Below are 22,995 nucleotides of genomic sequence, written 5' to 3'. Positions count from 1 at the left end.
TCGGGTTCAGGTCAGGACTCTGTGCAGGCCAGTCAAGTCCATCCACACCAGACTCTGTCATCCATATGGACCTTGGAAGGGGCCCGCTCCAAACTGTTCCCACAAGGTTGGAAGCATGCAAGCATGGAATTGTCAAATGTTTTGGTATCCTGGAGCATTCAAAGTTCCTTTCACTGGAACTAAGGGGCCAAGCCCAACTCCTGAAAAACAACCCCACACCATAATTCCTGCTTTATAATTCCTGTCTTACATAATGATTGTGAGTGATAGATTCCCCCCAAAAAGTGCCTTCTAGCACACCGCATTTCAAAAGACAACTGCCCCATCTCACCGTAGAAAGTAAAAACAGATGCCTTCAACAGTTCTTTAGTTAGCTTAGCAGGTTTTAAGATGTGTTTTCTTTATTTTTCTAAAGCTGTGGCGCCACCCCCCCCCCCCCCCCCTCCTGCACGGCGACACCTGAGCGAGTCTTTCTGATCTTGTGTTTCCACAACACAGCCTGGCAACCGCATCCCGTGTCATGCACACACGTGACTTAGCTCGGGGCGGACAAAAGGTCGGATTTTTGTCCGAGTCCTCGACGAGGTCAGAGGTATGACCGCACCGAGGGTCACAATGGCGTGACACCCGGTCTCGGCGGTAAACTCCAAACACCGGGCCGAAAGATCTCGCTTGAAACGGTGAGCTTGATTGGTGGGAATTTGGGACTTGCTGTTTCCTGTTTGCGTGTGTGTGCGTGTGAATGTGTGTGTGTGTGAGTGTGTGAGAGCACATATGTGATGAAGTTCAGCATCTGGTTTAAATTAGCATTACAGCCCTGCTGGCATTCATGCCTTCCCCGAATGATGCTAAAAAACACAACAATTCCTAGCACATGTTCCAAGAAGATGTCGATTTTTTAAAGCCAGTATGTGTTTGGTGAAATGAACTCGTGAAACGTAATGACTCTTGAAAAAATAAGATTTATAAACTCCACAAATATGAATAAATGGGAACTAACCCGGAAGCCTTAACTGATAAACTGAATCATAACTTATAGACATTTAAAACATTTTTTTTTTTCCTCAAGAAAGGGAGGGAAAGAAAGGAAAGAAGAAGGAAGGGAGAAGGGGAGAAAAAAAAATAAAATAAAAATTGTCGTATCTTTTTTGTAGTTTTATTCCTTTTTTATTATTGTTATTATTTGTTGTATTGTTCCCACACTACCATTGCTTTTTTGTATCACTTTTGATATGGTTTTGTCAATGTTTACTTGCTTTTTTTGGTGACTTTTTTTTATTTTATTTTATTTTATTTTTTGCATCTGATCAAGCTACGAAAATGTGACTTTCTTCTTCTTTTTTAAGTGTGAACGGTAGAGAGGTCCTCGGGAGGTGATCTAGTGCAGTGTTTTTCATTCTTTTTTGAGCCAAGCAGAAATCATTTAAAAACGAAACTCAGTTGACAGTAAAAAGTCGTCGTCGCAATTGTTGGATATGACTTTAAACCATAACCAAGCATGCATCCATAAAGCTTTTGTCTCAAAGTAGGTGTACTGTCACCACCTCTCACTTCACACCATGATTTATTTTGAGTTTTTTGCTGTTTTCCTGTGTAGTGTTTTAGTTCTTGTCTTGCGCTCCTATTTTGGTGGATTTTTGGTATTTTTCTGTAGCAGTTTCATGTCTTCCTTTGAGCAATATTTCCCGCATCTACTTTGTTTTAGGAATCAGGAATATTTCAGTTGTTTTTATCCTTCTTTGTGGGGACATTGTTGATTGTCATGTCATGTTCGGATGTACTTTGTGGACGCCGTCTCTGCTCCACAGTAAGTCTTTGCTGTTGTCCAGCATTCTGTTTTTGTTTACTTTGTAGCCAGTTCAGTTTTAGTTTCATTTTGCATAGCCATCCCTAAGCCTCAATGCCTTTTCTTAGCGGCACTTGCCTTTTGTTTATTTTTGGTTTAAGCGTTAGATACCTTTTTACCTGCAAACCATCGTTCGTCGTTCCAGACACCTACAAAGCAACTAGCTACCCGCTGCCACCTACTGATATGGAAGAGTATTATATGGTTACTCTGCCGAGCTCTAGACAGCACAGACACTCAACAACGACACATTTGCGGATTATTACCTTGCGGTTAGAGTGTCCGCCCTGAGATCGGTAGGTAGTGAGTTCAAACCCCGGCTGAGTCATACCAAAGACTATAAAAATGGAACCCATTACCTCCCTGCTTGACACTCAGCATCAAGGGTTGGAATTGGGGGTTAAATCACCAATTTCACATAATCTCCCACGGCACACCAAACAATATCTCACGGTACACTAGTGATCACTTCCTGATCCTGAGCCAGTGCAGGATGGATGGATATATACAATATCTGGGTATTTTTTCTAATAATGTCTATACTGTAAACCATGAGTTGTTAAAGCCCAAGTGCACCTCTCTCCTCAAGTGTGCATGCGAGTGTGGATGAGTGGATGTGTGCATGTATGAAGGGTCTGAGTGAGCAAAGTATGATTGTCGAATGTGATTTTAACTGTAAAATTCAATAAAATATATTTGCAGGATGTCTTTGAAAAGCCTGCTCGTACGTTCGTGAATGTTCCGGGCCGATCCAGAACCAGGTGGCTGGGTCGGGCCGAGTGGAGTAACCTGATGACCTTCTCCCCAGCAAAGCACTCCAGCTCCTCTCGGGGACCCCAAAGGCATTCCAAAGCCAGATGGGCTCCGAAATCCCTCCCCTCGGTTTCTTCTAGTCCACCACGTGGGCCTCATCTCCCTCAGAGACAACATCATCTTGCCTTGACGTGCGGACTTAACCTCACCTTATCTGCATGCTTTTTGGCCACTGCAGCAAGGGTGAGGTTTAGGACTGGAATCAGCTGCTCCGTTTATCGTTACCCACAATGACGACGGAACCACAGTCACCAAAATGTCTTACTTATTAACAAAGACACCAAGACCATGTCCACAGTACCACAGCAACAGCTAGCATTCCAGGGCCAATCAGACGCCTGAGGAATTATTCAATGTTTTCCAGGCCAAAGACACCCAAACTGAGGAAGAGAAGGAGCAGGGGGCCGCTACATTTATATGTTGTATAAAATTTAATCGGGTTCGAAATTAAACTGGTCCTGAAGGTACCGTGGTATTGTGCAATACTAAGATATTCAAATAACACAATGCCACTAATAGCTAGCAACTGGCGCGCTAATGCTAGCTTCCAACTGGCGCATTATCCGCTAGCTGCAAATTGACAGATTAATCGCTAGCTGCCAAATGATGCGCTATACACGAGCGGCCAAATGACATGCTATCCGCCAGCTGACGGGTTAATCGCTAGCTGCCAACTGGCACGCTAATTGCAAGCTGCCAACTGGCGTGCTACTCGCCAGTTGCAAAATGGCCCGCTAAACGCTAGCTGCCAACCTGAACACCAGTCCCTAGCTGAGAGCTTGCGTGGTCATTCTTAGCCGCCGACTTAGGCACTATCTGTTAGCTGCCAACTGGCGCACAATCCACTAGCTGCCAACTGATGCGCTATCCGCTAGCCACCAGCTGACGCATTAAATGCTCACTCACAACTTATGCGAAATCCGCCAGCTGCCAACTGAAGCACTATCCGCCAGCTGACGCGTTAATCGCTAGCTGCCAGCTGGCACACTACTCGCCGGTTGCAAAATGGCCCGCTAAACGCTAGCTGCCAACCGGCGCGCTAAACACTACCTGCCAACCTGAACACCAATCGCTAGCTGAGAGAGCTTGTGTGGTAATTGCTAGCCGCCGACACAGGCACTGTCTGCTAGCTGCCATCTGGCGCGCAATCCGCTAAATGCCAACTGATGTGTTATCCGTTAGCCACCAGCTAACGCATTAATTTCTCGCTCGCAACTGATGCGAAATCTGCTAGCTGTCTAATGATGCACTATCCGCGAGCCGCCAATTGATGCGCTGTCCGCCAGCTGACGTGTTACTCGCAAGCTGCCAACCTGTGCACTAAATTAATAATCCTAACACAGACACTCGTAAACGTGTTAGCATATTAGCTAATGCTAACGACGTTAGCTGCATTATATTACAATAGCAGGTACAAATATCCTTGAAAACACCCCAGCAGACATCACACATGGGACGGTTTAGTAAGTAAGGATTGTTTTAGTTGTATTGTAAAACTTAAATAGCGTTGCTTGGAGGGATGAGTGAAGAATCCATACGACTAAAAACACTACGCACTTCGGCTGAAAAAATAAATAAAAAGGCACTACCAGTAAATGGAAGGACACTGCAGCACCTGCAGTGAGTGAACTAGATATATAGATAGATAGATAGATAGATATATAGTACTTTATTGATTCATTCAGTAGAGTTTCCTCAGGAAAATAAAAATTCCAGCAGCAGTGTACAGAATTGAGATCGGATTTAAAAAGTAAAAAGTAAATAATGGGGGTATCAATAGAAATAAAATAGAAAATATTACAATACGAATAAAAAATAAAAAGCAACAATAAGAATAAAAATATAACAGTAAAAATAAGAATATAACAAGAGAAACTATGCAGTAGTGACCATGTTATGAAATCCAAAAGATGGCGCAATGGCACAAACAATAAAACGCCATCTCAGTGTTTTTTCTTTTTTTTCTTTATACATTTATTTTGATCTAAAATCCATAAATAAGCTGCTCCGTTTTTTTAAGCCGTGGGGTTCAAAGTGTAGGGAAAACCTAGCGGCTGTGGAATCAGAGCCAAGGATGTCGTTGTGGCTTGTGCAGCCCTTTGAGACACTTGTGATTAAGGGCAATACAAATAAACTTTGAGTGATTTATTGATTGATATATTCAATGTTTCACACGGCCCCCTGAGGGCACCCATAATTGGGATGTGGCCCTCAATAAAAACAATTTTGATATTGATATTTGTTATAGAGCTTTCTATTGTGTTCAAAGTGTACAGACTGTTACCACAATCTTGTAACCAAATATTCATGTTTACATTGTTTCTTATTGAGAATTGTTCTTTTAAAATACAAAAACTTTCCCATTGCCTAAATTGGTAAATATATCATCTAAATATGCGTATTTCTTGACCTCCCTTTGGCACGGTGTTGATTGTTTAAACCTGCCTGACCCAGTCACCCCAAACAGGTCAGCAACTGGAGGAAGGGGAATGTTTGTGTTTGCCGATGTCAGCACTTCCAGGCCTGCCAGCTCTCTTCCTCCTACACACCAGCTGAGCAGCAAGGAGAAACTTCAAAAAAAAAAAAAAAAAAATTTTTTTAAAAAAAGGCGGTCGGGGAGATTTTTTTTTTTCTTACGAAATGTATACACCAACACAGTGTGTATAAATAAGCATATAGGGGGTGTATCGGGACACACACACCAAAAGGGACACATTGCCAGCCTTTTCTCCCAGCAACAGCAAGGATTATTTTATTTCGGCTCCGCCCCCAATCCTTCTGAGGACCCACATGACTTCCTGTTTGGAGAAAAGGAGGAATTGCGTCTCAGCTTGTCTTCCTTTTCCTAGCATGTTTTTTTCAACACTTAATACCGAAGTGAAAAAATGCCTCCATATGACATGAATATGCAAAGTTGACATGAGACATGCACGACTGGCTAATCTGCTTCATACTGTGAGTGCCGAGATGACAGCAACGCTTAATTCTGCACGTCCTCCACGTCTCCCTCTGATCGTCCACTTTAAACTCACTGTTGTTGTTCCACTACAGTAATAACTTGTATTCATATTTTCATTACAAGACTCTTTTTGCATAAGGAGGGCTGCACCTTCGACTATGCAAATAAAATAACAGTTCAGGGCGAGGGGGGTCAAAATTGAACGGCCCCGCCTCAACAGGTGGCAATGTAAATATGTATAAGGGGTCATCAGATGAGTGACAGGTTGAAAAATATCCCAGCATGCATTTAACACGGGACCTCCACCACATTTAACATGCTAGGATTTAATCAAAACAATATTGACATTTGCACAAACAGATAATGCGTTTTATTTTATAGAAGACTTGCTTTAGAATACAAACACTAACACATTTAATTAATATTATATAATAAAAAAATATATTATGTTTTTTTTATTCTTTGAATCTAATTAGATAATGTGATGACATCATAATTGGAATACTATTACACATTGGATCCTTGAGTATTGGCCGGTTACTGATATTAATCTGATATCAGCACAAATCTTAGTACACTCTTGTGTTGTCCCGATACCAGTACCAAAATGTATTTAACGTTCTAAATAAAGGGGACCACAAAAAATTGCATTATTGGCTTTATTTTAACAAAAAATGTTAGGGTACATTAAACATATTTCTTATTGCAAGATTGTCCTTAAATAAAAATAATGAACTTACTAGACAACTTTTCTTTTATTAGTAAGTAAACAAACAAAGTCTCCCAATTAGTCTGCTGACGTATGCAGTAATATATTGTGTCATTTATCATTCTATTATTTTGTCAACATTATTAAGGACAAGTGGTAGAAAATGAATTATTCATCTACTTGTTCATTTACTGTTAATATCTGCTTACTTTCTCTTTCATCATGTTCTATCTACACGTCTGTTAAAATGTAATAATCACTTATTCTTCTGTTGTTTGATACTTTACATTAGTTTTGGATGATACCACAAATTTGGGTATCAATCCGATACCAAGTAGTTACAGGATCATACATTGGTCATATTCAAAGTCCTCATGTGTCCAGGGATGTATTTCTTGAGTTTAAAAACATAATATGAATGTTATAAAAACAAAATAAGATGTTGTGATGCGAAAAAATATCGATGTAATCATAGTAGTATCGACTAGATACGCTCCTGTACTTGGTATCATTACAGTGGATGTAAGGTGTAGATCCACCCAATGCGTTTGTTTACATTCAGGGTACTAGCTTGCTGTTAGCGGTTAGCTATCGTATCTTCCTACGTTGTGTAGTGAAGCATGTTTAGCTATTCCTCGTCCTGCAGGGATGATACTTGTAAGAAACATACTTTATTTGTCGCCATGGAGGCCAGTATTAGTGATTTAGAAGTAGCTAAAACACTGCCGACTGCGAATGGACGTTCACCGCTAGCTAGCTAGCCATGTCTTAAAGCACCTCTTCCTGAGGGCGTTTCAGTGTTATAACTTCACCTTTATCTTTACTTTTTAAGCCAAAATGCGTCCGTTCTCCCTTTCCTGTCTACACACCGCTTGTAAGTACTCTGTGATTGCGCGCTGCCGAACATGCTCCTCTGCTCGTTAAAACAGCAATGTAATGACATGACGACGTGCCGTCATTCTCGGGAACCGGTACTTTTCAAACAGAGTATAGTACCGTTTATGATTCATTAGTACCGCGATACTATACCAGTACCAGTATACCGTACAACCCTAGCAATCCGGTTTAAGTCCCTTTTGCTGGTGCTGCTCCCCCAACAAACCACTGCAAAGTACAGGGCACTGGCCACAACAGACTGAAAAAAGATCTCCAACAGCTTGCTGCACACATTAAAGGACCTAAGCTTCCTCAGGAAAAAGAGTCTGCTCATGCCCTTCTTGTATACAGCTTTGCTGTTGTCCTTCCAGTCCTGTCTGGTGAAAAAAAAACGCCCCCTAAAATAAGTAACTGAGCAAGTTGCAAACAGCCCCTTTAAAGGCCTACTGAAATGAAATTGTTTTATTTAAACGGGGATAGCAGATCCATTCTATGTGTCATACTTGATCATTTTGCGATATTGCCATATGTTTGCTGAAAGGATTTAGTATAGAACAACGACGATAAAGTTTGCAACTTTTGGTCGTTGATAAAAAAAAGCCTTGCCTATACCGGAAGTAGCGTGACGTCACAGGTTGAAGGATTCCTCACGATTCCCCGTTGTTTACAATGGAGCGAGAGAGATTCGGACCGAGAAAGCGACGATTACCCCATTAATTTGAGCGAGGATGAAAGATTCGTGGATGAGGAATGTTAGAGTGAAGAACTAGAGAGGCAGTGCAGGGTGTATCTTTTTTCGCTCTGACCGTAACTTAGGTACAAGGTCTCATTGGATTCCACACACTCTCCTTTTTCTATTGTGGATCACGGATTTGTATTTTAAACCACCTCGGATACTATATCCTCTTGAAAATGAGAGTCGAGAACGCGAAATGGACATTCACAGTGACTTTTATCTCCACGACAATACATCAGCGAAGCTCTTTAGCTACTGAGCTAACGTGATAGCATCTGGCTCAAATGCAGACAGAAACAAAATAAATAAATCCCTGACTGGAAGGATAGACAGAAGATCAACAATACTATTAAACCATGGACATGTAACTACACGGTTAATAATTCTCAGCCTGGCAAAGCTTAACAATGCTGTTGCTAACGACGCTGAAGCTAACTTAGCAACTTAGCAACCGGACCTCACAGAGCTATGATAAAAACATTAGCGCTCCACCTACGCCAGCCAGCCCTCATCTGCTCATCAACACCCGTGCTCACCTGCGTTCCAGCGATCGACGGCGCGACGAAGGACTTCACCCGATCACAGATGCGGTTGGCGGCTAGCATCGGCTAGCGCGTCTGCTATCCAAGTAAGTACTCCTTGTTGTGTTGCTACAGCCAGCCGCTAATACACCGATCCCACCTACAACTTTCTTTTTTGCAATCTCCATTGCTCATTAAACAAATTGCAAAAGATTCACCAACACAGATGTCCAGAATACTGTGGAATTGTTCGATGAAAACAGAGCAGTTTGTATGGTGACACATTGAGTACGAATACTTCCGTTGCCGTCGTGACGTCACGCGCATACGTCATCATACATAGACGTTTCCAACCGGAAGTTTAGCGGGAAATTTAAAATTGCACTTTATAAGTTAACCCGGCCGTATTGGCATGTGTATGGCCTTTAAAGGCCTACTGAAACCCACTACTACCGACCACGCAGTCTGATAGTTTATATATCAATGATGAGATCTTATCATTGCAACACATGCCAATACGGCCGGGTTAGATTAGTAAAGTGCAATTTTAAATTTCCCGTGAAATATTCTGCTGAAAACGTCTCGGTATGATGACGTTTGCGCGTGACGTCACGGATTGTGCGGACATATTGGGACACCATTGTGGCCAGCTATTAAGTCGTCTGTTTTCATCGCAAAATTCCACAGTATTCTGGACATCTGTGTTGGTGAATCTTTTGCAATTTGTTTAATGAACAATGAAGACTGCAAAGAAGAAAGCTGTAGGTGGGATTGGTGTATTAGCGGCTGGCTACAGCAACACAACCAGGAGGACCTTGAGTTGGATAGCAGACGCGCTACAGTGTGTACAGCTTTGGCTTCCAAACATTTGATCGCTTGCCCGTTCGTGTGTGCCGATATGTGCATGTCACGTACGTAACTTTGGGGAAATATATGTGCTGTATGAACTTTACGGAGGTGAACGGTACTTTGGGCTGTGGGATTGAGTGTGTTGTGCGGGTGTTTGAGTTGTATTGGTGGGTTATATGGACGGGACGGGGGAGGTGTTTGTTATGCGGATTAATTTGTGGCATATTAAATATAAGCCTGGTTGTGTTGTGGCTAATAGAGTATATATATATGTCTTGTGTTTATTTACTGTTTTAGTCATTCCCAGCTGAATATCAGGTCCCACCCGCCTCTCACAGCATCTTCCCTATCTGAATCGCTTCCACTGCCCTCTAATCCTTCACTCTCACTTTCCTCATCCACAAATCTTTCATCCTAGCTCAAATTAATGGGGTAATCGTCGCTTTCTTGGTCTGAATCGTTCTCGCTGCTGCTGGCCATGATTGTAAACAATGTGCAGATGTGAGGCGCTCCACAACCTGTGACGTCACGCTGCTTCCGGTACAGGCAAGGCTTTTCTATCAGCGACCAAAAGTTGCAAACTTTATCGTTGATGTTCTCTACTAAATCCTTTCAGCAAAAATATGGCAATATTGCCAAATGATCAAGTATGACACATAGAATGGACCTGCTATCCCCGTTTAAATAAGAAACTTTCATTTCAGTAGGCCTTTAATGCAGTGCTTCTTACATGAGAGAGGCGATAGCGTAATAGCATCCTTGGTGTGGGGGGGCGTGACAGAACATGTTTGGCCACAAAATGACAAGTGTACTTTCATCCTGACCAGTCTAAAATGATCACATCCAGTCCCGACAGGACTGTGTTATTTTCCAACTGCCAGCTCTTTAAATATGCATCAGGCGCCTCCTCTGGACCCTCGCAGCTTGAGTTGAACTTCAACGCCATGGCAACTCGAGTGGAATTTCATTAGCAGCCCGGGCAGACTGTATATTGTTATCAGGTATTTATTTTAGTCCCGAGGGGCAGCGTGAACTTAAATAACCCTCCCCACAAGTAAGGGGCATCTCGGCGGGTTCAGCGGGGACGCGAGAGGCCCTCTTTCGCAGCCTTCTCTTTGTCCGAACCCTCTCAGCCGCTCAGTTTCACGCGTGACAACAAACGTTCGGGGCTGATATTTCCTCGGGTGGACTCGCGTCACCTCATCCACGGGCGGCGCTTACACTTCTATTCTTAGATCCACGGCAGCCCGCAGTGCGTGTTGTATCATTTCACGCACGCTGCACTCGCCTTGACTTTTCGATGCGCTGACCTAAAACAGCGAGCATGTGGAAGTGCAAGACACGCCATTGCGGCCTGTTGGGAGGAGGATGGAGGGAATCGGGCGGAGGATTGAAAGGGCGGAGGGGTTGCAGCTGTGCCAGCTTGATGCGCTTTAATCTCCTGCCCAGACTGGAGCGGAGTCCTTATATGATCTACTTTCAACCAGGGAGGAGAAATCACACGCCAACCACAACATTATTGCGATATCAAAACGACTGCATTGGAAATGGCCTGGCAGAGTTTGCATTTGATTCCATTTCCTTGATTCTAACGTGAACATTTACAAAGAAGGTCCTGTGCCGTATTGAGGATGATGGTGTTTTCGTAGGGCTGAGCGATTAATTACAGCAGGGGTGTCAAACTCATTTTAAATGGGGGGGCCACATGGAGAAAAATCTACTCCCAAGTGGGCCGGACTGGTAAAATCACGGCACGATAAAAATAAAGACAACTTCAGATAGTTTTATTTGATTAAAAATACAACTAGCACATCCTGAAAATGTACAAATCATAATGTTGTTGGTTGTTTTTTTTTTACACTTACATGTTGCGTTTAATAATATTCTGCCTTTAATTGTCGTTATTTATACTTTCTAAATAAATGATGTGATAATGTTCATCAGTCAACTCATTGGTGTTAATTTTTAATCTATCAAAATATAAAAATAATATCAAAATCAAATTACAGGATATATCGATGTAGTTTGATCATTTTCCTCGACTGGTGCACTAACATCACATGGTTTATTATTATTTTTTACATATGTAGCATAATCTACAAAGATACAAATAATTGCTATTGCGACATCTAGTGGACACATTTAAAACAGCAGTTTCTTTCATTCAAAAATTTCGGCTCATTTTTATACTCATCCCGCGGGCCGGATAAAACCTGTTCGCGGGCCTGATCCGACTGATACGACACCCCTGAATTACACGGTCATGGTACAATTCAGGTCCATCATGGTTAAAGGCCTACTGAAACCCACTACTACCGACCATGCAATCTGATAGTTTATATATCAATGATGAAATCTTAACATTGCAACACATGCCAATACGGCCGGGTTAACTTATAAAGTGCAATTTTAAATTTCCCGGCAAACTTCCGACTGAAAACGTTTCGATATGATGACGTTTGCGCGTGACATCAATTGTTGAAGCGGAAGTATTCGGAGCCCATTGAATCCAATACAAAAAGCTCTGTTTTCATCTCAAAATTCCACAGTATTCTGGACATCTGTGTTGGTGAATCTTTTGCAATTTGTTTAATGAACAATGAAGACTGCAAAGAAGAAAGTTGTAGGTGGGATCGGTGTATTAGCGGCGGACTACAGCAACACAACCAGGAGGACTTTGAGGATAGCAGACGCGCTAGCCGAACAACCTCACCTTGACTTCCTCCGTCTCCGGGCCGCCGACCGCATCGGTGATCGGGTGAAGTCCTTCGTCGTACCGTCGATCGCTGGAACGCAGGTGAGCATGGGTCCTGATGAGCAGATGAGAGCTGGCGTAGGTGCAGAGCTAATGTTTTTAGCGTAGCTCTGTCGAGGTTCCGTAGCTAAGTTAGCTTCAATGGCGTCGTTAGCAACAGCATTGCTAAGCTTCGCCAAGCTGGAAAGCATTAACCGTGTAGTTACATGTCCAGAGTTTGGTAGTATTGTTGATCTTCTGTCTATCCTTCCAGTCAGGGGCATATTTGTTTTGTTTCTATATGCAGTTAAGCCCGATGCTATCACGTTAGCTCAGTAGCTAAAGTGCTTCACCGATGCATTGTCGTGGAGATAAAAGTCACTGTGAATGTCCATTTCGCGTTCTCGACTCTCATTTTCAAGAGGATATAGTAACTGAGGTGGTTTAAAATACAAATCCGTGATCCACAATAGAAAAAGGAGAGAGTGTGGAATCCAATGTACCTAAGTTACGGTCAGAGCGAAAAAAGATACGTCCTGCACTGCACGCTAGTCCTTCACTTTCACGTTCCTCATCCACAAATCTTTCATTCTCGCTCAAATTAATGGGGTAATCGTCGCTTTCTCGGTCCGAATCGCTCTCGCTGCTGGTGTAAACAATGGGGGAATGTGAGCAGCCCGGTGACGTCACGCAACTTCCGGTAGGGGCAAGGCTTTTTTCTATCAGAGACCAAAAGTTGCGAACTTTATCGTCGTTGTTCTATACTAAATACTTTCAGCAAAAATATGGCAATATTGCAAAAATGATCAAGTATGACACATAGAATGGATCTGCTATCCCCGTTTAAATAAAAAAAATTCATTTCAGTAGGCCTTTAAGGGTGTGAAAAACAAAACATATTTTTGATTGAATCGCAGTTATTATTTATAACAATTCTTAATCAATGGGAAGGAAAAATCTAAACTAAATGTTTTTTATTTTTTATTTGTCCTCTCCAGCCACTCGGGCAAATCATATTGTTGATGCCCATACACTATATTGCCAAAAGTATTTGGCCACCCATCCAAATGATCAGAATCAGGAGAACAGTACATTTCGGACTGCATTGTGCTGAGTGTGAAATTTGGTGGAGGAGGAATTATAGTGTGGGGTTGTTTTTCCAGGAGTTGGGCTTGGCCCCTTAGTTCCAGTGAAATGAACATTGAATGCTCCAGGATACCAAAACATTTTGGACTGTTCCATGCTCCCAACCTTGGTGGAACAGTTTGGAGCGGGCCCCTTCCTCTTCCAACATGACTGTGCACCAGTGCACAAAGCAAGGTCCATAAGATTTGATTTGATTGGAAGAACAGTTTTTTCCCTAAAGCCATAACTACGGTGAACTCTCATAAGCACTGATTTTATAGTTTAGCACCTCTCTGTGTGCAATTTTTACTTTCCACCCACAGTCTGAATGCTTCTGTCTATATGTATATAGTATAATATTTAAACAACACATTCAGAACATTTGTTCTCAGGACTGGACTGTACACCTTACCTCTTTTTGCACTATTTTTCTCTTCTTTCCTTCCTATGTTTTGCATATTTGTAGATTGTCGCACTGATGCTGGAGTTGCTTTTAATCTCATTGTACCTGTGTATAGTGACAATAAAAGGCCTTCTATTCTATTCTAAAGACATAGATGACAGAGTCTTGTGTGGATGAACTTGACTGGCCTGCACAGAGTCCTGACATGAACCCAATAGAACACCTTTGGGATGAATTAGAACGGAGACTGAGAGCCAGGCCTTCTCGACCAACATCAGTGTGTGACCTCACCAATGCACATTTGGTAGAATGGTGGAAAATTCCGATAAACAGACTCAGCACCCTTGTGGACAGCCTTCCCAGAAGTGTTGACCCTATGGGTTAGGAATGGGATGGCACTTCAAGTTCATATGTGAGTCAAGGCAGGTGGCCAAATACTTTTGGCAATATGGTGTATGTAAAAATATAATGTGGTGGGTGCGGCCTAAATACCGGTGTACTCACTAGCCCGGAAAATACGATATATTTGTATTACGTGTATGCTTGCATGTCAAACAATACATTTTCAGTCAAACCTACAGGGGGCGCCACAGATGCAACTTGATTTTTGGCTCCTATGGAAGTCAAACGGCCACATAAACAAACATGGTTGCATCGGTTGGCTGCAGGCCAGAACTCTTTTCGCTGCGAGGAGCAATCGCTCAATCTTAGCAACCGCGCCTTCCCCCACCCCCACACTCTTTCACCGCCTCTCTTTTCACGTTTCACCCACTTTCTCGAAGTAGGTGGCGCGCACGCACACATTCACACGTATGCTGTGAGGTGACTGAAGGGCCCAGCGCCTCCAAAAAGAGTATTTCTGGTAATCCCCTGCAGATTGTGCGCCAAATCCTTGGAAAGCGGAGAGGTAGAGAGCGACGGAGAGAAAAGTGAAGAATGAAAGAGAAGCACTGACAGGCTTTTCAGCGGGGTGGGCCTCATGCTGATAGTCAAAAGTGCACCACCTATACTTCCTCTGGCTGACGACCGGAAAGAAAGATCAAGCACTGCGATGTCACACACTACACTGACGTTGCAGAAGGAAAATAAAGTGTTCCCACAATCATCTATAGGGAATAAAATGGGACAATCTCCATTAAAATGTTCTCCATTGCTGATGCTGGGCTTCTTTAGGCAGCACCTCAACTGCTAGCAGCCGAGTAGCGCGCTACACTTTCAGTGTTTCCCACACATTCATTTATTTGTGGCGGCCCGCCACGAAAGAATTACGTCCACCACAAATAAATAAATAAATACAATTTTTTTTTTTTTTTTTTTTGTCCTGTCCAGCTTCTCAGGCAAATCATATAGTTGATGTACATGCCCATATAGGCTGTTCAGATTTACTTTACAAAAGAGAAGTGTAGGATACTTCTCTTGTTGCCTTATTTGTATTTGACCACTACTGTTTTCTGTTTATTTGTTACTGACTGTGGCAGGACACCTCTGCCTCTGTTTCACTTTATGTTGCTGGTAAATAATATGGTTGTAGTAGGAGGCTAAAGTTAATTTATTCAGAATGCTGTCATGGGGCGTGCACAATCAGCTGCTCCTTCGTCTGCATGTGCCGCAGGACACGCCCATACACACTCTGCTTCTGCTGCCACACACCAGCACAGCTGTGCGCAATCATCTATCGACACACCTGCTGCTGATGACATCACTCCCCATAAAAGCCAGCGTGTCCAGAGAACCAACGCTGGAACGTAGTCTCTGCTTGCAGTAAGCTTTCGTCTCTGGCTCCTCACCTTTGTTTGCTCGCTCCTTGTGACCTTCGACCCTTGTGCTCATTTGTCTCTTGTGTTCCCCAGTATTCCCTCCGTCGCCTTGGAAGTGAGCAGTACCCCTCACTTCTCTGGACCCCTCTGGATTCTGATTTGCCTCCCTCGATCCTCGACCCCCATTTTGGACTTGGACCTCTGGACGCCCCTCTCAGCCCCACGGACCCCCACTTGTTTCACGGACTCTCCTACCTGCCTCGCCCTACTGAACTGGTCACCTTCTCACTCAACACGCACTTACAACAACCACTGGTAAATATTCATTGTAACGCTTCACATAGTCCTGCAAACATACACAGTAGCATACACACTCCACCAAATCATCAAGCTCAAAATAAACTGTTGAGCTTATTCTTGTTGCTGTGTCGTCTCCTTCCCCGCCGAACATAACAAATGCACTAATTAAAGGGGCGGAGCTTCAAGAGACATTTTAGCTTTTATATTTTATAAGATATATTTTTTGTAAGAACCACAATTAATAAATATATTTCAGTGAATAACTTATTGTTCAAATCTGTATATAAATATGTACATAAAGTGTTGTAATTATATTGTAAAATGGATGGGTGGATGGACGTTTAAAACAAAACTGTTATTATTAATTAGTAAGTATACATTTTTTGAGCCTTTTTAGAGAAAATCATATCATTGTAGTAAATTATGCAAAATACTCGATGTCATGGTGACCACGCCCATAGCCACGCCCCCACCGCCACAGGTATCTTGGCAGTTTATGGGAAACACTGACTTTCTATCAATGAATTCATCTTTCAATTATTTATCATGCCAACCCTCGCACAAAAACTTTTTCTTTGTCAAATTAAGTAGATCCTTTGTTGTTTTTAAGGGCTTTTATCAGCTAACTTTTGTAATATTTCTTTAAAATATACAGTACAGGCCAAAAGTTTGGACACACCTCCTCATTCAATGTGTTTTCTTTATTTTCATGACTATTTACATTGTAGATTGTCACTGAGGGCATCAAAACTATGAATGAACACATGTGGTGTTATGTACTTAACAAAAAAAAGGTGAAATAACTGAAAACATGTTTTATATTCTAGTTTCTTCAAAATAGCCACCCTTTGCTCTCATTACTGCTTTGCACACTCTTGGCATTCTCTCGATGAGCTTCAAGACGTAATCACCTGAAATGGTTTTCACTTCACAGGTGTCAGTTTTGATGCCTTCAGTGATAGTCTACAAGGTAAATAGTCATGAAAATAAAGAAGACACATTGAAATGAGAAGGGGTGTCCAAACGTTTGGCCTGTACTGTATGTACTTTTTGTTCACTATTGTATTTAAGGACAAAATTATATAGATAGATAGTACTTTATTGATTCCTTCAGGAGAGTTCCCTCATGTAGCGTACATTTTTTTGTTGAAATAAAGCCAATAATGCAATTTTTTGTGGTCCCCTTTATTCAGAAAAGTACCGAAACGTATCTAAATACATTTTGGTACCGGTATCGGGACAACACTGGTTCCTTGGGTGAATTATGTAAAGTCACTTCACTGGTATGTTTTAGCGCTTTCATGGCGAGTTTACTGACTGATATAAGTAAGAACTTTACACATATTAGAAATGGCAACAGCGGAGGATGAATGTTACATAACAAGATGGAGAAAAAGAAGAAGCTTATCAACTACGGAGTCAGCACAGACTACAAAGGCGGACGCGCGAAATTTTTAGGACTTATGCAGATCCCAAATACACATCAGCAGGTACCAGAAGGTAAGAAAATCTGGTTTTGGATAATATTGTGAAACAAAACGCCAGATAATATGTCTGCTAATGGGTGCCATTTTGCGGTCCTTATACACACACACACCATAGTAATACTTGTATCTCTGACTGCGGTAGCCGTAATGGGCCGACAATCCATTAAGCTGTGCGGCCTCAAAGTCATACTAAAACATTTTGACAGATTTTTGAGTGCTTTTTGAGTGTTCTTTATTTTCAATTGAACATTTAAAGTTTTGGTGTTGTTTACTGGCGTCATATTGCAGTCTACATGTATCTCTTATGTGTGACTACCATCTACTGGTCACACTTATCATTACACCATGTACCAAAAAAAATTGCTTCGAGGTCGGTAAGCACAACCAGAATTATTCCGTACATTTGGCGCACCGGGTTATAAGGCGCACTGTCGATTTTTGAGAAAATTAAAGGATTTTAATTGCTCCTTATAGTCAGAAAAATATGGTAAATAAATATTTCTAATTAAAAAAAACAAATATAAAGATTGTTTGTAAAAAATATAATGAAATTTAAAAAAAAAAAAAGATTTTTTTTTTTAAAACTTATTTAGTTAGTGTTTCTAGGCAAATGAGGTGGATACATACAATTTTTGGTAATCTTTTCTTGGTGAATAATGGATACACTTCAGTGATAAAATTCTGATTTATGCTGTAGATGGGCAGCTATTAATACATCAAACGTGGTGGTGAGCATCCTTAAGTTATTCATGTTAACCATTAGAGAACAGTGAAAAATCCATACGTGTGTAATACAGAGCTGAACGTTTTACACCATTTCCTCCAAAGCCCTTGTGAGACGATGTTAACCACAACTACAACGGGACGTCACGTTCAGTCAGCAGTCACTGGCCTCCAGGCGTCTGCTAAAAATAAAAATAAATAAGGGGAAGTGGCGGCGTTACGGTAGTCGAAGTCGACGTGTTGCTCCCTGTGTCTGGTCACGCGATGAACGAGTCGCCATGTCGCAACTTGAACACGACTCCCGTCTGGACGTGTGTGTGTGTGTGTGTGTGTGTGTGTGTGTGTGTGTGTGTGTGTGTGTGTGTGTGTGTGTGTGTGTGTGAGAGACATACACTCATTTAATCCCATATGGTGTACATCTGTCCTCTTTAAATTATCAGTGATTGAAGTGTGTGTTCAAGGTGTGGTCCCACTATGTCAGTGTTTTTCAACCACTGTGCTGTGTGAGATACAGTCTGGTGTGCCATGGGAGATTATCTAATTTCACCTATTTGGGTAAAAAATATTTTTTGCAAACCAGTAATTATAGCTTGCAAATTATGTGTTGTTGTTGAGTGTCAGTGCTGTCTAGAGCTCGGCAGAGTAACCGTGTAATACTCTAATAGCTTTGTAGATGTAGTAAGAGGGGTTGGGATATTATAAGCATCTGCTTCATCCAACCCCTTTTCAAGCCTTGCATAAATGTCTCTGCCAAAATGTAAAAAATAAAATAAAAAATTGTTGTTGTACTGTGCAGGTTTGAAATAAATACTTCAATTCAATTCAATTCAATTCAATGTCAGAAACAGCGGGAGGCAGCGTGCAGGTAAAAAGGTGTCAAATGCTGAAACCAAAAATAAACAAAAGGCGAGTGCCCCTAGGAAAAGGCATTGAAGCTTAGGGAAGGCTACGCAGAACGAAACTAAAACTGAACTGGCTGCCAAGTAAACAAAAACAGAATGCTGGACGACAGCAAATACTTACTGTGGAGCAATGTACATCCGAACATGACATGACAATCGACTATAAAAATAGGACCCATTACCTCCATGCTTGGCACTCAGCATCAATGGTTGGAATTGGGGGTTAAATCACCAAAAATGATTCCCGGGCGCAGCCACCGCTGCTGCCCACTGCTCCCCTCACCTCCCAGGGGGCGATCAAGGGTGATGGGTCAAATGCAGAGAATAATTTCTCCACACCTAGTGTGTGTGTGTGACAATCATTGGTACTTTAACTTTAACTTTTAACAATGTTGGAGACAAAGAAGGATAAAAACAACTGAAATATTCTTGATTGCTAAAACAAAGTAGATGCGGGAAATATAGCTCAAAGGAAGACATGAAACTGCTACAGGGAAATACCAAAAAAAGAGAAAAAGCCACCAAAATAGGAGCGCAAGACAAGAACTAAAACACTACACACAGGAAAACAACAAAAAACTCCAAATAAGTCAGGGCATGATAGCACACCTACTTTGAGACAAGAGCTATATTGATGCATGCTTGGTTATGGTTTAAAGTCATATCCAACAATTGCGACAACAACTTTTTACTTTAAACTGAGTTTCGTTTTTTAATGATTTCTGTTGGTGGTGTGCCGCCGGATTTTTTCAATGCAAAAAATGGGCCTTGGCTTAAAAAAAGGTTGAAAAACATTGCACTATGTAACACACTTTGACACTACAATATATTCAATAGAGGAAAGTGTGTTACAGGTAGTGACGCCCTTGTGGGGACCACTTGATTAACTGTGTGTGTGTGTGTGTGTGTGTGTGTGTGTGTGTGTGTGTGGTGTGTGTGTGTGTGTGTGTGTGTGTGTGTGTGTGTGTGTGGGCACATGCATCTTTTGTTCTTGTTTCTGCTCAGTTTTTCCCAGAATGCCCTGCAGTAGAAAGTCTGCCGTCCGTCTGGTGCTCTATTCCACACTAAGTGGGTCAGTGGCTGGCACAGGAGAAGAGCCAAGTTGGGCTAAAAAGTCACTCAGCGTGCATTTGTGTGTGTGTGTGTGTGTGTGTGTGTGTGTGTGTGTGTGTGTGTGTGTGTGTGTGTGTGTGTCCATCATAATGAGTTCAAAGCTAGGGCACAGCGAGAGAAAAAAAAGGAAATTGGGCAAGCCAGACGAGGAGTGATGCACTTTAGCAGGACATCTCGAAGAAAAGATAGTCGGGAAGGGATGTTGACTGCTAGGGGGGTGCTTTTAATGTGAAGGATGCAGATGGTGCTCCAAAGTAAAGTCTATTTACTTGTTTGGAATTTTTCACTGTCTGCTGCCTGTCTAGGTCGGACTACTCGGGGCAGCGCCCAGGGACCGCGGGGGGAATTTAGGTTAGCGTGAATTATTCACCGGCGACATGCAACCTGCATGAAAGCGCACTCGGAGAAGACATGCGTCCGTGTATCGGAGTTTGAGAGCAGGGCTCTTACTGTGTCGGCAAAAGTCACAATCCAGATGAGATAAACCGCAGAGCCAGCCTCGCTCCTCTTTTCTCACAGCTGAAATAAAAATGATTATTTGCTGTGTTTTTTAATGTTTAACATTATAAACAAGGTGTGTAACGATTCGTTTCAACAATAATTTGAGGTTGCGAATACGATTTAGGGACTATATTCGATTAGTGTTGTCCCGATACCAATATTTTTGTACCGGTACTGGTACCAAAATGATTTCGGTACATTTCGGTATTTTTCTAAATAAAGGGAACCAAAAAAAATGGCGTTATTGGCTTTATTTTAACAATTAATCTTAGGGTACATTAAACATATGTTTCTTATTGCTAGTTTGTCTTTAAATAAAATAGTGAACATACTAGACAACTTGTCTTTTATTAGTAAGTAAACAACCAAAGCCTCCTAATTTAGTCTGCTGACATATACAGTAACATATTGTGTCATTTATCATTCTATTATTTTGTCAAAATTATGAGGGACAAGTAGTAGAAAATGAATTATTAATCTACTTGTTCATTTACTGTTAATATCTGCTTACTTTCTATTTTAACATGTTCTATATACACTTCTGTTAAAATGTAATAATCACTTATTCTTCTGTTGTTTGATACTTTACATTAGTTTTGGATGATACCACAAATTTGGGTATCAATCCGATACCAAGTCGTTACAGGATCATACATTGGTCATATTCAAAGTTCTCATGTGTCCAGAGACATATTTCCTGAGTTTATAAACATAATATAAATAAACAAATAAAAAAAGATGTTGTGTTTCCAAATAATATCAAAGTAATCATAGTAGTATCGACTAGATACGCTTATTCCTCGTCCTGCAGGGATGATACTTGATACCCTAGCATGTTGATGACACATTCGAGACGTGTGCTGCAAATTTGACCGCCACAAGCGCGTCCTCAATGCACCGCTGGCGGCTAACGTCCCTCCGCAGTGCGGAGCCACTTCTAAGTCAGCAATCGGCACTAAAACACATAAATCGATCGCACCTTTTTTCACGAAAATCGCCTGACACCGAACGACACATCCCTTTAAATAACACATCGTGATACATTCATCGTTATCGTCTAGTGCAGGGGTGTCAAACATACATGTTTTATCAGGCCCGCGTGATGAGTTTGCCAAGTATTAAAATTAGCTGGGTTTTTTTGTTTTTTTTAACGAAAGAAACTGCTGTTTTAAATGTGTCCACTGAATGTCCCAATAGCAATTCTGTAAGGCAAGCAAACGGTTTATACCGGGGCCAAGCATGTGGTACACAGTAAAGGGTGACTGTGGCTCCTCCTCCTCGACCCACATGAAACCTAAAACCTGCCATTTTATTAGTTAAAGTTAAGTTAAAGTACCAATGATTGTCACACACACTTGGTGTGGTGACATTTGTCCTCTGCATTTGACCCATCTCCTTGTTCACCCTCTGGTAGGTGAGGGGAGCAGTGAGCAGCAGCGGTGACTGCGCCCAGAAATAATTGTTGGTGATTTAACTCCCAATTCCAACCCTTGATGCGGAGTGCCAAGCAGGGTGTCTTCTGCTTCGAACACATTGTCATTTGGCACCCTCGTTGCCCCAAAATGTCTTTGTCAAACATGAGAAAGGTGAACTTAACCCTTTTGAGTAGTTTTTAACTCCGTTTCTTACGGTTTTGTTGAGTTAGCACTGGATTGATACGTGCACGACCAAGGAGGTATTTGATACCTAGAAGAGTTCACATGTTGTGTTTTTTGTTCAATCCCAGAAAGATTGTGATTTAGAGTTTAATCCTGGCTTTGTAGATACACTGAGACGAAGTCTAAACTCATGGTGTTTTTGAAGCGGCGCCAATTTCCTCAGAATTTTCAACAAACTTGAAGTGTTTTGTCCGAAGGATTATTTGTGATTTGTACGATTTGTACGTGCTTGTTCTATTTTTGGCCAAAGTAAAACAAAGAAAACAACCTGGAGTTGGGTAACACTTTAGTATGGGGAACATATTCACCATTAATTAGTTGCTTATTAAAGTAACAAAGACTTAATTTAGAGGGGAACATATAAGGGTTAGGGTTACTAATAAGCAATAATTCTGAGGTTATTGAGGGAAGACTCTTAGTTAATGGCTTACTGGTTGTATAATAAGGCCATGCAGAATAAGGCATTAATAAGTACTTAATAATGACTAATTAAGAGCCAATTTGTTACTAATTTGCATGTTAATAAGCAACTAATTAATGGTGAATATGTGTTCCCTATACTAAAGTGTTACCTGGAGTTTTCTTTATTTTTAAGTTATCATGCCATGATTTTACCATTCCGGCCCACTCTGGAATAGATTTTCCTCCATGCGGCCCCTGAGCTAAAATTACTTTGACAACCCTGGTCTAGTGTATGTACACTACCGTTCAAAAGTTTGGGGGTCACATTGAAATGTCCTTATTTTTGAAGGAAAAGCACTGTACTTTCCAATGAAGATAAATTTAAACTAGTCTTAACTTTAAAGAAATACACTCTATACATTGCTAATGTGGTAAATGACTATTCTAGCTGCAAATGTCTGGTTTTTGGTGCAATATCTACATAGGTGTATAGAGGCCCATTTCCAGCAACTATCACTCCAGTGTTCTAATGGTACAATGTGTTTGCTCATTGGCTCAGAAGGCTAATTGATGATTAGAAA

At 41.5% G+C, this 22,995-nt stretch overlaps 2 protein-coding genes across 5 annotated transcripts in view; one reads left to right on the top strand and one right to left on the bottom strand.

The window, feature by feature from the left end:
• fndc4a (fibronectin type III domain containing 4a) overlaps positions 1-22,995 on the top strand; it is a 242,634-nt gene that overhangs the window by 111,031 nt on the left and 108,608 nt on the right. The gene's annotated exons all lie outside the window — the stretch shown is intronic.
• Positions 4,156-22,995, bottom strand: part of LOC133640921 (forkhead box protein O3B-like) — a 70,486-nt gene continuing 51,646 nt past the window's right edge. Inside the window, exon 3 of one of the 2 annotated variants that reach the window (XM_062034624.1) lies at positions 4,156-5,229. In XM_062034624.1, the coding sequence (XP_061890608.1) occupies positions 5,128-5,229 (102 nt within the window). In that variant the 3' untranslated portion in view covers positions 4,156-5,127. Of the gene's footprint in view, positions 5,230-17,981; positions 18,021-22,995 lie in introns of those variants that run through there. The other variant, XM_062034625.1, reaches the window with a different exon arrangement.

The sequence above is a fragment of the Entelurus aequoreus genome, linkage group LG23 (assembly GCF_033978785.1).
Source record: "Entelurus aequoreus isolate RoL-2023_Sb linkage group LG23, RoL_Eaeq_v1.1, whole genome shotgun sequence".
NCBI classification, from domain to species: Eukaryota; Metazoa; Chordata; class Actinopteri; order Syngnathiformes; family Syngnathidae; genus Entelurus; species Entelurus aequoreus.
Note: the sequence above shows the minus strand (reverse complement) of the source record. Positions and strands in the feature narration are given on the sequence as shown.